We start from the raw sequence: 13,495 nt of genomic DNA on the forward strand, positions 1-13,495 counted from the left end.
TAACAAGTTTATCTGAAGATTGTTTTCCTGAAACATCTTTTTTAGCAGGCATCCTTCCTTGACATTCGTCAGAGGAGGGGCCATCGTGACCTGCATTAGCACGCCAGGGTGGGAGGATGGTGTCTGGTCGACAGGGCCTCCCTGAGACACGATTAATCCCTCGCTGGACGCCACGGGCGCCGCCTTACCGCGATTTGCAAGGTACGACGAGGACGGGCCGAAAATGCTCGGTTCAACAGAGTACACTGAGTACAGTAACTTCAGGAGTGGGAAGGAAGCAAATCAAGGTCACATCATAAACACGCGAGGACCGAAAGTCCCTCTTCCACGTCAACTTGAACACCTTCGTTGGGAACAGCGAGATGCCAAGATGCCAGATTGGTGGCTGTGCACTTGTTATCGCAACCCAAGCGTGTATACTGGACTGTATGCGGACTTCGTAGAAATACAAAATTGCCACTGTGCGCGTGGCTTGGTCTGATTTCAAGGAATCCACGGTGACGTTCAACGTGGAGAAAGAACCAACTTCGCTCCCTTCCTACCGTAGTGTCCGGGACATCCGGCCCTTAATTTTTGCCTTTCGGGCCAGGGGTACACCCGAAAGGCACACCCTCACTCCTGGGCCCCGAAAGCGCAGAGAAGATTTATCCACGTGACCGCACAGAGTCTGGAACCGAACCTTCGAAAGGATTTAGTTTAACGTCTCCAGGAGTGTACGTATTGCATTCGTCCCTCGGATTATTCAGAGACACGGAGAGTAGAATTACAAAACCTCTTCAAGTCATAGCTGTCATCATGGTTCTCATGACGCGTCTGAGATCACTGGACCTGAACCTGCTGAGCTGCCCAGCCAGATGACGTGAACGGGAATTCACCGTCGTACTGAGGCAGAACACGCTGCAACATTTACGAGACATTTGTACCGGGCGTGTGTCACAGAACACACTCCCATTGACTTTCTATTCCGCAAAGGCAAAAAACCTCTTCTAGAAACAAACCCCGCCCGAAACCGGCGTTACTCCTCCGGACCATCTCAGATTCTCAAAAGCAATATCGGGAAGTAGGATGTCCTCTCAAGGAATGAAGACTCTGGGGATCCTTCGCTAAGCACCGATGAAAAATCTGTCGGTTCCTGGTGGGATGAAAATAAGAAATTATACGAGGGAGAGAAAAGATGCGACAGCCCACGCCAAGACTCAGGGCCAGAAAAAGCAAGCCACGATGATAAGCTCCACCGCATATCTAATCCATTTTACAAACTACTCACACGACATCATGCCTCCATGGACGTTCTCCACAAACTAACACTCCTTTGAAACTCTAAAATATATCAAGTCCGTGAGAAGAAGAGAAACATGTCCGAGCCGTATAAGAAGGTGGGGAGGGGGGGAGCGGGGAACTTTTACAGCAAGAAGGACGTCGAGGATGTCAAGGGGAAGGGGAAAGCCGTTGTATGACCCCTTTTGTTTCTCCCTTTTGAAAACACGTCAATTTCCAGATTTACACTTCATTTTGGACCTTGATCCTGTTGCTCTTCTTTTCAACTATACAACTTGCACGGGCGACATTCTCAGCCTTGTCACATCACCCATGTTTACATCTTCACACACAAAAGACGAGCTAACAACCATCCTTAGGACCCCGAAGCCCTCCCTCCCTCAACAGCAGACCTAACCCGCGCCATCTCTGCCTCTCAAATAGCGCCCGAATACCTACACACCGGCCGGGGCGGCGCAGGAAACTGGCTCAAACCCACCGACCTCACCTCCTCCGGCCTCACCCAAATGTCGCTCCCGGACCCAACATCGATCACACCCTCCTCTCCCTCGTCCACCGAAGCCGGCCCCTCCTCGCCTTCCTCTTCCCCTGCACCATCGCACTCCGCCAGTCGACCCGGCATAGGGGTTTCGAAAAGAGTCCTTGGGGGGAGTAAACCCACGTATAAGGGGGGAAGGGGGGGAGCAGGGAATTATACGGATTTCGAGGCGGAGGAGAGGGCGAGGAGGGAAGAGGGAGAGAGAGTTAGGGCGGAGATGGAGAGGAGGGTTGAGCGGGATGTGGAGGCTGGGTTGGCGAGGCCGGCGAGGGCTTACGGCGGGGTTGTGGGGGGGAGTTATGAGATGAATTAGAGGCAGGGATGGCTGTCGATGGTCGCTTTTGATTTTGGAGTTTGAGGATTTGGGTTGGATGCTGGGGTTATTTGCGTGTCCTTTTTGGTGTTGGATAATGGATGAGACCTGCCTGGTTTTGAAAGCTGAGTGAACTGGATATGGAGGGTCCGAGGATTTGAAACATGCAAGTTGTAGAGAATCAACATCATCAAAATGGGTTTACTATTAAAAAATGGTGCCTATCTCGTCTATTGCTATTTCCAAATACCTGGAGCATAAGAGTACACAACTAGATAGTGAACTTAGTTCTTCGATCGATAAGAGGAGCTTCACCGGGAATACTATATTACATATCTGCAGTCTCATCGCATCTGCATCCTTCAAGTGTAATATTTTCCTAATACGCAAGTCAAGCTGTGCACGGATACTGTTAGTAGTTTAAGATATATTTATAGGTCACGTAGTCCAGCAGCAGGCATCACAAGTGTTCATCAACATGTTTCACACAAGCTCGACTGCAGGAATGTGCCGAGCAGAAAAGGGACAATGACCCAAGTCAAGTTGAACATTCAACTGGGAGCAATGTCAATACTCCAGAACTTAAGAGCATTGGAAATGAATTGAGTTCTGTTCTCCGATATACGAGTAGCAATCTAAGTTGAGCGGTGCTTGGATAACGGCATGCGAGCTGCGGTGGGACTAAGTATGCTAGAATGGAAGAGTACACAATTGTTACGTCAGCAGAGGCAACACAGCGAGTGTAAGGTATGAGGGAAGCACATTTAATAAAAGAGGTCAAGATTTCAATAACAACAATTGTGAGCCCTGGTTGAAGTGATGGTTGTCTGAAAAGGCACGTACCTCAACATTGATACAAGTTACAAGTAGAAGAGGCCCTGATAAGCATGGAAAGAGAAGGCTCAATGTATGCTAAAAATAAAAAAATGCAAAATGTCAAGCAAGGAATAATGCCCCCTTATCTTATCATCAATGCAAGCTACAAATATCACAAGTCATAATCAAGCATACCCAAAACTCGCCATGTTTATCCTCGCCACGTCCAGCATCTACCAATCAACATCCCCATCGAGAACACCGCCTGTCGCTGCACTGATGTTGTGAATTTGATCCAGCATCCCTACAATCTCAAGTCCTTGTTCCCACGTATTGTTGCTGCCTTTGTTGGAACCACTGGGAGAAGCATTCAGCTTGAGTTACAGTGTATCGGAGTTTGCGAGAATCAGAAGGAAATCAAAGGGCGTAAACCAATTCTTAAACCACAGGTTTGTTGTTGGTCCACAAAACCAGGTCGATGGCTTTGTCACGAAGAACGAGATCGAAGAACTCCGTATTTTCTCAAGGAGTCGTGGAAAAGTCCCCTATGGCATCATTCCAGGATCTCGATTTAGCCCCAAGGCCAAGGCGACGGTCATAACTGTCAGCAACGACGGGCAATTGAAGTTGAGACGTAAGATCTAGGAATGGTCGACTCTCGTAGGGCCCTAATGCTATAATAGTAAACCCCTCGGGGAGTTCGTTAATGGCAGGGTGTGTGTCTTTGCCGTATACCGCGAGGATAAAGAACTCGTCATCAGTAAAATCTTCACGAACGCAAAACATACGATGATGCGAGTCTTTTCCCTTGGTCTTGGCCTCCTTGGTGTCTTGGCAGTGTTCCTTGATTCGCTCTCTGAAATCCCGCTCTATCTTTCTACCATAAACAAATGACCTCTCATCAAGTCTCTTAGTCGCCCCTTGCAGGAGGAAGTTTGCGTATATTCCTCTTATTCTCTTGATGGCCGAGGATGGAAGTAGGAATGGCTTTTGATTTTCCCAGCCCTTTGCAAAGAGGAGTTGGCAGATGAACCCCGTGAGGAATCCGGCTGTGATGTATTCAGCCAGCTCTAGGAGGTGATGCCTGTGATACTTCAAGATATACATAGCATCTGGACTCTTAGTATATAGCCATTTTAGTGGAGAAAGCAAGGCGGAGATATTGAAGTACTACTTCTTCAACCACAAGCCTATCTTGCGCGACAAGGCAAAATCAGGAATATTAACATCCACGGCTGCTTGAATCTGCTTCTTCCTTGGAGATATCATTTCGATATTCAAGCTTCAATTCCCAGAACTCCTTCGTTTGTAGATCATTGATACGAAAGAGGGGTATGAAAACTGCGTCATCCTCATCGGAAATAATGTTTTCGTTTTCGTTTTCGTCGCTCTCCGCGGCATTGTCTGGTAATTGGGCAGTTTCCTGTTGCTTCTTTTGAAGAATATTGCGAGTATAGTTTCAACCAATATTGTTCATGTCAATGAGTGGAAGGCTAGGGTAAAACGGTCAACTATCACTTCAAAGGTAAAGGTTGGAAGCTTACATGTCAAGGCGTGCTTCAAATTAGGAGATCAGGATGCCAATGCTTGTCGGCGCCGCTTATACATCATTTCGCCTATCCAGGATCAGCGGGTACTCTCGTTGCGGTGGGAATGGAAGATTCGATCTTCTGGGTTGCTTTGCTGGGAGGGAGGGTGGTCGGTGAGGGTTGTTGTGTCGTACCAATTTGGAAAGCGGTCTCGCTTGGGTCACCGCCCTACTTCTCATCGTTTTTAGAACATAATTCTTAGAAGCAGTATCCCATTCCGGCATAGGGAAGTGAAACGGAGAGACTCGAAACAAAATAATTTACAAACGAAAATTATAGTTGTCATCGATGCCTCCCCCTCTATGGTATGCAGCGCTGAATAGCTCGAACCCAAATTCATTAACCAATGGTTTTCCACACGCAAAATTCTAACGCCATGCAAAACCAGTCCCGCAATCATGCAGCAAAATCACCGCGCTGTCATGAGATCTTTTCTCATATTTTTCTCAATCCCGCATCCAATCCCTGTTCTTTCGAGCTCTCACTGTCAAGCTCTTTATCTTGTCTCCTTGTCTCCTCACTCTTTTCTTCACTCTTCTCCTCACTGTCCTCCTCCTCCTTCTCGGTATCCCTGTCATCACTTTCAGAGATATCCTGTCCCTCCTCTTCTTCGACTTGATTAACTGTTCTCATCCTCTCCAAGGCTGCCGCCGCCTCAGCAGCAAACTTGCACTTCAATCGAATCGCTTCTCCATGCTTGTAGAACAAAAATGGGAATGGAACACACATCAGTGCTAGGAAAGCCGGAATAGACGACGCCCAATGGATACCGAGGTTTCGATACATATCTATTGTTGTTATTAGTTTAGTTCTCTTAATCATGAGGAAATGGGGTAGTGATTACATGTTGTAAACAGGGGGAACGCTGCACCGAACAATGATCGCAGCACACTGTTTGCTGCTAATACGGAAGCTGCGTATATTACATATGAATCGATGAGGTAGTTCATGATGCTCAAGAACACGAGCACCATGCCGAATCCAAAGGGGGCGGCGCCAACGATACTCACAGCCCAGTGGATGCTCGGATAATTCGTCCACGCAAACCAGAACAACCCGACAGGTAGAAAAATAGAGCCAAGCATTGCCGGCGGTAGTCGAGCCTCAGGGGGAGCCTTTCCATTGTGCTTGGCCTCGGTATGTTGGTACCGTTTGTTGTCCCAAATGGAATAGACAACCGCAAACATCTCTCCAACCATAACACCAGTGAACGAGAGTCCTCCAATGCCGGGAGACCATCCCCTCTGTTGCTGGTACACGATGGGGAACGCGGCAAACATCATGTAGAGCGTTCCATAGATGATGGCCATGTAGATACTCAGCAATAGTACGATCGGCTCTCGAAACAGCAAGATCCATGGCCGAGACAGAGCAATCTTATACTCTTGGGCCACGGTCTTCTTGCCGTGCTCGATTTCCATCTTAGACTTATATACTTTGCCAGTGATTTTCGAGAGCTTGGCGGCACGGCGGCGGAGGATGACAGGAGTGTACGTTTCGGGGATTGTAAGAGAGCCGATGATCCATAAAGCTCCCGTAAAGATAGCCATTACACCTTCGACCCAGCGCCACCCTTCGGTTTCGCCAAGAAATCCACCAATGATTGGTCCTGATTTTGCTGTAAGCCTTCATTCCAACAAGGGGCGGAAAGACTATTGCACTCACCAAGAGTAGGTCCCAAGAAAGGAGCCGCAGCAAAAACACTCATTGCCAGTCCTCGTTGCGAAGCAGGAAACATATCCGCAATGACGCCTCCTGCATTTGTTAAAGGCGAAGATCCAAATGCACCAGCAAAGAACCGCAGGATAAGCAGCGATTGAATGTTAGGGGCACCAGCAGCTCCCGCGTTGAATGCTGTGAGCATGGCATATGTACCAATGAACAGGACTTGACGGCCGTACAATTCGGACATGGGAGCCCACAGAAGAGGACCTATTGCGAATCCAAGAACGAATAGCGAAATCCCGAGCGTTACGACTTCTTGACCAACACCGAAGGTTGAGAGAATTTGGTCGACACCACCGCTGTAGGCTGATGAGACGAACGCTACTGCAAGAGTAGCCTATAAGAGACAGAAGTCAGTATCAGCTGGACAGAAGCAAAGGCTTGAAGGTCCGGAATACTCAAACTTCTACTTTTGGCTCCTCCGCCAAAAGCTAACGGCCCAAATCATTGATTGTATGCTTGGACACTGAATGGGCTCAACTCACAAACGCGACCAGGATTGTGATCATCCATTTCTTCCACATGGGAAAGAGCATAGGATTTCTCCTATCATTCTCGATATATTCCACCACATAGGGTTCATCCTCTGTTCCAGAACCTCTGTATGGCCAATTCAAGACTTCTGGAGTCACATGAGTTTGGTCGATTACCAATCTCCAATGCGATACTTTTTGCCGAGTCCTCCCCTTCTGAGCCTCAACATCTCGTTCTGGGGGCTCTGTTGCCGTTGTCGATGACGCAGATGAGTCTGGTTGAGTCATTTTGGGGATGTATTCAACAGTAGGGGACCTTCACAACTGCTGAAGAGGAATGCAACAAGAGAAGGAGTCACAGAAAATATATTGCATCGAGACGCTTAACTCCACCGAGGCGCAAGCCTATCGTTCTTCGCTATGCATACTCCGACGGAATTGAATTTCTGGATAACCCTGCATAATCTTGCATAGCCTTGCACAACTTTGCACAGCTGCATCGTTTGTTGCGGATGACGGAAGCCTTTGCCGCAAATCATTGGGATAGCTTCAAAGGTGGGGCAGGCTACAGCCTCAACCTACCATACAAGTAAGCTGCTCCGGTGCCTCCTTCCGAGTGACGGAAGTCTGTGCGGAATGGTGTGGGTGTTGGGCGTCGGTGTTGGGCTTAGAAATTACTTTTAACTCCCTCTGCTTCTATTTCCGAGCTAAACATCAAGCTCGTGCATAACTTTGCAGCACGGAGGTGTGGGCCGGCGCCACTGGCGGACTTAAGAAATACGACCATCTGCTCCGATCGGCTGAACAAGGGACAATCGATCAATGACTTCGGTTTTTTCCCCTAAAGCGGTTCAGACACTTGACCCGTTGAACAAATAAACTTCCAGGGTCTTTGACTTCAATAAGAGGCTGGAAGAGAACGGGGAGGTCGAGACCTTGCACTCACCTTGCGCTGCAAAAGGACATAAGCTGAAGCTAAGACATCGTAGCCGCGTACCCGGATTCATGAAACGACGAGTTGTGCTCAGAATGGAGGAGCAAAAGTTGCATTATTCGAGCGGAAACAACATGGCCCGGAGTAAGTATGTCGTATTTTGGGTATCTCATGCTAACTAGACTTCTTGCTCTTCTTGTGCATTTTGTCCGTGATGCCAAATTGGGGCCGTTTTTTGCTTGTGTCGTGCCGACTTCCGCGCCCTGACTTCTTGTCTTGCTTAGGGGTATCTTGAGGAAGTGGGGCCGGTTTGTCTTGTTCCACAATTGCCATATCATCATCCCCAAAGCCAGCCCATTCGTCTTCTCCTTCGTCCGTTGGTACGGAACGAACGGGTGCAATGTCAACATCCTCGTTGATGGGACCAAAGTTTTCTTCTTGAGGACTTACCCTCACAGGAAAGCCCATCATATCTCGAACAAGATGGCCACGTTCGTCTCTGAGGAATTCTGCATCCACGTCTTTCCTCGGCTTGACGTCTCTGATAAACCCAGCGAGGAAAAAGCCCATTGTGCAATGCTCATCATCTTTATTAGCTCTTATGCATGCCTCTGCAAGTACCTCATTGCCATCGCAGGTTTCCGAAGATCCGCGGACAGGCCATTGCTGCATTCCTCGTATTTGTTCCTCACGCATGAGAATTCGCCAACCTCGCTCCTTTGCGAATGGATGTTCCAAGGCTTTCTGGACAACCAGCTCGTTCTCTCCTGCATGGATTGAGCAAGTTGAATACGTGATTTTCCTTGCTGCTGGGAATTTGAACGCATGAAGGAGTAGCTCCAGTTGGAACTTAGAAAGTGCCTCGATTCGAGCTTTGAGCTCATCGTCCGAATTGACAGCTGTAACCTCTCCATCATCGTCAACCATGACGTCCAGCGCGTCATCATGATCGCCTTTTTTACGCTTTCTCGTCCCGCTGGTTGGCTCTGGCACCTTTGATCCTTTCTTCTGAGGCTTGGATATGCTGCTCGATGGCTGCTTGGTAGCAGGTAGATGCAGTTCTGGCATATCATCTCTGCCGATAATACCACTTCCAGAACAACTTGGATCTAACAACAAAGCGATAACATTCTTAAATGCGGCTGACTCCGGATCCGTCTTCAGGAAGTCTTGTCCGGGGTGGAGTTTCGTCCAAGTATTTGATCCAGCAAGGTTGACCATCTTCTCGAGAGTTTCCGCTCTGCCCTTGCTTTTCTCAAATGCGTGGACGACTTGCGAGCATTCATCAGGTTCCGAATTGTGCGATAGGAGGATGGCAGCAATGTGAGTGGTCTTGTTTCCTGGGGCGGCACATGCATCTATAATATCGCCATCCTCAGCCAGCGGGTCAAGAAGATGGGCCGGAAAACATGACGCCTTGTCCTGGAAAATGATTTCTCCAGACTTGTAAGCGTCGCTTTTGGAAAGATCAATATTCGGCGATATAGCAATGAGGTTTGGGACATGACAATCAATGAATAAGCGCTTTGAACCCCGATTCCGGACACCGCCAACGGTCGTAGAGCGTTCGTATCCTGAGAAGGTAGTTTCCAGCTGATCCTCCAGCGTAGTTTTTAAAGTATTGATGCGAATCCAACGAGGTCGCAGCATTTCGGAGCCACCTCCCCCATTTTCCAGGCCTGACTCGACGAATGCTTTGAACGCCTCAGCGGAGCCTACCCTCCTTCGGATTCTTGCTCTTGTAAACTCTGCTTGAAGCCGGTTCTTGTGCCGTTCAATGGCGACTCGAAGTCCATGAGTAGCTGGGAGAGCAACCCCTTTCTTGGCCAAAATAAGGTCATGAGCAAGAAGGATTGAAAGAACAGGTGTCAGCTAAGAGGAGAATATAATCAGTTTTGTGTACAATCATATTTGAGGTAGTGCATTACCTTCCGCTCGACACGTAAGATGTCAGCATTTTCGACCACTTCTTTCAAGACTGAGCTCCATTTGCACGTCTCTATAGCCAAGGCGTAGATTTGGGCCGGCTGTGACTTCAAATCCTTCTTGCTGAAAATTCTGGACTTCAAGCTGCCACCTGAGTTAGCAGGCTCGGTCAACAGGTCGGCTGTCTCCCAGTAAAGTGACATTGTATCCGTGTATCGATTCGCAGAGAACTTGACTTGAAACTTCTCCAATTCTCAGTTCTCTCTCACAAGAGACGAATCTCGAGGGGACATCAAATACACTAGACTACAGAAGAAATGATTATGTTCAAAGGTGGTTGTTGAGTTGGTGTGTATTGAATTACTCTGAGGAGAACTTTTCCGAGGTACGAAGTATCGGGTTTGTCCCAGGCGTCCACGTGACCATCACAAGGAACCTCGGATTTTCATCTCACCATTTACATCTCAATCGAGTCATTTCTAATGTCCAATGAACGAATTGATCTTCGGTCACTTCGGAAATCTGATTGTATCTCCGTTACCAGGTTTTATACTCACAGCCTGTCCGGAAACCGCATACTTCTAGCAAGAGCAGAGCCTATCCAATGTTGAATTCTCCCTGTACCAAAGTACCACACACGAGATGCATGATGCTGATTAATAAACCATTCACATCAATTAACAAGTGCAGTACTTCCGCGGACTATCAAACTACCTAAGTAAGGGAAGGAGAGTCTGTCTTCCTTCCTTTTTTTCCAACTTGGGTAAAAGCTCATTTCATACCTACATATCTCTTCACTTTGACGAAATGGATTCTTCAGATATAATTCAAGGGGCTTGCAATTGCGGACGTATTACTGTTTCCCTTCCTCGAAGCTCCCTTCCAAAAGCAAGTTCACTCTGCCACTGCTTGAATTGCAGGGCATCAAGTGGTTCACTGTCAGTCAGCTTAAATCTCAAATGTTCAGAGCCATGCTGAAAGCCTTCTAGTTTTGCGGTGAATTTACCCACGCCTACCAAAGACATCACAGTGGAAGGAACACCGAAGATACACAGCGATATTGCTGCCTCTGGGAACACTTCAGATCGTCTTTTCTGCGGTGACTGCGGCAGGGAGGTGTTTGAAATTAATTTGTATGTACGAAAGCTAATGTTTTGCAGCGCCATAATGACTGTTGTCAAAGAACGCCCAGAAATCGCATTTCTCAAGGGTGGCCTTTTCGCAAAGTTCGGCGTTGATCTCCCAGCTCCAGGGAGAGAGCAGTTCTGGAGAAGGGCAGAAAAGTGGGAGAAACCGCACGAAGGGGTTGCAACGCTCATTGAATAACATATTTATGTATGATTGTTCCCTGCAAGCTCGGGCATCAACTTAGCTCTCACGCCCCACTTGAATCTTTCTTTGCTTCACATCCTTGTTCAAATGCGTGTTGTAAGATCAAACCCAATGATCTGCTCTTTCAAGAAGTCCACAACAGCGTCTCATCCCCTCGTAGCATTTAACCCAGGCGGAATTGCAATTATCTTAATACCTGGCAGCATTATCCCCGCAAACTCCAAGACTTCTTTCTACTGTATGCTAGTCCATTAGCTTAAGCAAATCTAAATTCCAGTGAGCTTGAGTTAGCTGAGAAGAGAGGATGACTTACCAGGAGTTGATGAACGACTACCAAAGAGTCTAATAGAGGCTTTAGGCCATCTATTCCTAGGTTAAGAGGTCCTGTCAGCTCGTACTTATGCCTTTTGGTGAAGAGAGCTTACTGTTGGTGTTTGCTACATGAACCAGATTGTACTGAGTTGCCAAGTCCTGCCGGGAGTGAGTTCAAAGCTATTCGCACAAATCTAGTACTATTTCCCTACCTGGATGAGGGTAGCAACGAGCTTCTTAGCAACCTCTGGTGTGTTGTTGACAGAGACAATGTAAATCAGCAGCGTTGGAGTCCACATTCTGGGACTCTTATGTTGTTTTGATGATGCAGAAGCCAGATGGGAATTTCTGCTGTTGCGAATTGAGACTGCGACTAGGACAGAAATCGAGCGTTCATCCAGAGCAACCTGTCTCAACATTTAACTCGGCTTCCAGGGGAAGCGGTTTCTCCAACCTGCACGCAGATGAATTGAGCATTGACAAGCAGAATTTGGGTCAATGAACAAGACAATGATTAAGATACGAATTTTCGAATAATCACATGTAATTGGTCCATCAAGAAGCTAAGATCGGACTTTATGCGGCAAACCCTTGGAAGTTGAACCTACATATCATAATTTTATTCAGCTAGCCTTACATGGCTTTCGTGACAGCACTCGCTGCTCAGTATTCGTACATTAACTCCGATTGAATTTCACGACACCAAACGCGAATGGTTCACATGTAAAAATTCCGTTCATGGGGCGAGGAATGACTGTGCTTAACGAGGCATTTCATCAGAAATTCATGCTTCAACCCATCAGCTGTCTGATATCCTCAGGTGGCCATCTAACCTGTGCAAAGCTCAAGCATCTCTTGATACTTTGCAAGAACTTCCGCGTGACCTCATCTCCCATGACATGGCCTTTGTCACTTTCATGTAACTTTTCTCGAGCACTACGCTCGTGAATACCAACCATAGTGACTCCAATTGGCCAGGCTGCTTTGCCAATACTAAGACGTAGATATCCATCGTTGGCATCCACATATCGTCGTTCTTGAGCCGCTTTGACGATCTCGACAATAGGTTCCAAAACTCCTTCATCCACATCACCTTTCTCAAACTTTCGGAAGAGCTATAAAATATTAGCATGATATTTTGATCGCGAGAACTTCAAACTTACTGGTGTCATGTTCTCCTTGCTCTGCACCATAGCGTTATATGCCGCTTTGCTTGCAAAAGTATCCCTTTTCTCCTTCTCCAAAGCAGACTCCCACTCCGTCAAGATCATCGTAAAGTAAGAAGCCAACTGCCTGAACAGAAACTTCTTGCCTTCAGCGTCATCGGGGACCTTCTCCACCTTCATATCCTTTTCTTCCACCGGCTCCAAAGATGTAGGAATAGGTCCCGTAGTGATCACAATACCAAGCTTCCTAAACCTCCTCAACCTCTGCTTGTGACTCTCTCCAAACAGTTTCGCCGGGTGTCCCATCGCCCTCAACTTCTCAAACAGCTCTTCATCTTTAATATCATCTGCCTCGACCTCCTCACTAGTCTCCTTAACCAGCTCCGGCAAACCCAACCTCTTCCTCCTAGCCCTCTCCTCTTCAGCCTCCTGTTCCTCCCTCCGTCTTCTCGACTCCTCGGCAAGCTTCCTCCGCTTTTCTTCCCTTGCCAGATTTGCCTCCGCTTCGTCTTCTTCTCGTTTTCGTTTTCGTGCTAATTTTGCTTCCCTTTCGGCTTCGATTGCTCGTTGCTCTGCTAGGTATTTCTCGCGCCGCTCTGCTTCCACCTCGGAGCGCTTCATATACTTCTTGGAGACTTCTTCAGCCTTGGCTGCCGGTTTAGTCTTGGAGATCTCTTTCGACATGAGAGAGGCGAAATCCATGACTGCGGTTGTATCTGTGGACAGTAGAGGCTACGACAGATGGTGCGACCTTATGGCGTTTAATGCCAGCTTCGGGAGACTTGGTCTATCGATGTTCGTGGTCGGTGGTGGGGAGTGAAGCCAGCGTTTGGGGAGGAATTCGGGAACTTCTTGTAGCTCGGATTCGACGGCTCGAAAGGAAAGATCCGCAAAGGCAGCTTTGCTATTTCCTATGCGACAAATGCGTCGGCGTATTTTGGGTAGAGGCGTATTTTTGTGAATGTTCGCGGGCCACCGGACAGGGAAGACTGCATTTCCCGCCTCGCCATCCCACCTCGAGATTTGGGCCAGAGCTTTACAACTATTCCTCACCCATCACAATGCTCAGATAAACTCAACAAGACAAGATCGA

At 47.8% G+C, this 13,495-nt stretch overlaps 6 protein-coding genes across 6 annotated transcripts; 2 read left to right on the top strand and 4 right to left on the bottom strand.

Moving 5' to 3' along the window:
* Nucleotides 1-1,006: 1,006 nt before the first annotated feature.
* K444DRAFT_114746 (uncharacterized protein) lies at nucleotides 1,007-2,234 on the top strand. Its single transcript, XM_024870351.1, has 3 exons — nucleotides 1,007-1,451; nucleotides 1,638-2,004; nucleotides 2,108-2,234. The coding sequence occupies exons 1-3, from the start codon at nucleotides 1,356-1,358 to the stop codon at nucleotides 2,122-2,124; spliced, it is 480 nt and encodes a 159-aa protein (XP_024743279.1). The 5' UTR covers nucleotides 1,007-1,355; the 3' UTR covers nucleotides 2,125-2,234.
* A 1,233-nt stretch (nucleotides 2,235-3,467) lies between these two features.
* Nucleotides 3,468-4,052, bottom strand: K444DRAFT_623889 (uncharacterized protein; the record flags this gene model as incomplete). Its single annotated transcript, XM_024882334.1, has 1 exon — nucleotides 3,468-4,052. One exon carries the CDS (start codon nucleotides 4,050-4,052, stop codon nucleotides 3,468-3,470), a length of 585 nt encoding a protein of 194 aa, XP_024743280.1.
* An 811-nt stretch (nucleotides 4,053-4,863) lies between these two features.
* Nucleotides 4,864-7,377, bottom strand: K444DRAFT_114778 (MFS general substrate transporter). The gene is made up of 4 exons (XM_024870352.1): nucleotides 6,745-7,377; nucleotides 6,200-6,596; nucleotides 5,379-6,143; nucleotides 4,864-5,322 (listed from the first exon to the last, which is right to left on the bottom strand). Exons 1-4 carry the CDS (start codon nucleotides 7,018-7,020, stop codon nucleotides 4,970-4,972), a joined length of 1,791 nt encoding a protein of 596 aa, XP_024743281.1. The 5' UTR covers nucleotides 7,021-7,377; the 3' UTR covers nucleotides 4,864-4,969.
* Nucleotides 7,378-7,840: 463 nt separating this feature from the next.
* On the bottom strand, nucleotides 7,841-9,795 carry K444DRAFT_516791 (S-adenosyl-L-methionine-dependent methyltransferase; the record flags this gene model as incomplete). Its single annotated transcript, XM_024873711.1, has 2 exons — nucleotides 7,841-9,538; nucleotides 9,595-9,795. The coding sequence occupies 2 exons, from the start codon at nucleotides 9,793-9,795 to the stop codon at nucleotides 7,841-7,843; spliced, it is 1,899 nt and encodes a 632-aa protein (XP_024743282.1).
* Nucleotides 9,796-10,084: 289 nt separating this feature from the next.
* K444DRAFT_551346 (uncharacterized protein) lies at nucleotides 10,085-11,217 on the top strand. Its single transcript, XM_024876538.1, has 3 exons — nucleotides 10,085-10,530; nucleotides 10,582-10,704; nucleotides 10,753-11,217. The coding sequence occupies exons 1-3, from the start codon at nucleotides 10,400-10,402 to the stop codon at nucleotides 10,916-10,918; spliced, it is 420 nt and encodes a 139-aa protein (XP_024743283.1). The 5' UTR covers nucleotides 10,085-10,399; the 3' UTR covers nucleotides 10,919-11,217.
* Nucleotides 11,218-11,951: 734 nt separating this feature from the next.
* Nucleotides 11,952-13,469, bottom strand: K444DRAFT_606659 (uncharacterized protein). Its single transcript, XM_024879034.1, has 2 exons — nucleotides 12,400-13,469; nucleotides 11,952-12,351 (listed from the first exon to the last, which is right to left on the bottom strand). The coding sequence occupies exons 1-2, from the start codon at nucleotides 13,102-13,104 to the stop codon at nucleotides 12,028-12,030; spliced, it is 1,029 nt and encodes a 342-aa protein (XP_024743284.1). The 5' UTR covers nucleotides 13,105-13,469; the 3' UTR covers nucleotides 11,952-12,027.
* Between the last annotated feature and the right edge of the window lie 26 nt (nucleotides 13,470-13,495).

This window comes from Hyaloscypha bicolor, assembly GCF_002865645.1.
Source record: "Hyaloscypha bicolor E unplaced genomic scaffold K444scaffold_13, whole genome shotgun sequence".
In the NCBI taxonomy this organism is placed as follows: Eukaryota; Fungi; Ascomycota; class Leotiomycetes; order Helotiales; family Hyaloscyphaceae; genus Hyaloscypha; species Hyaloscypha bicolor.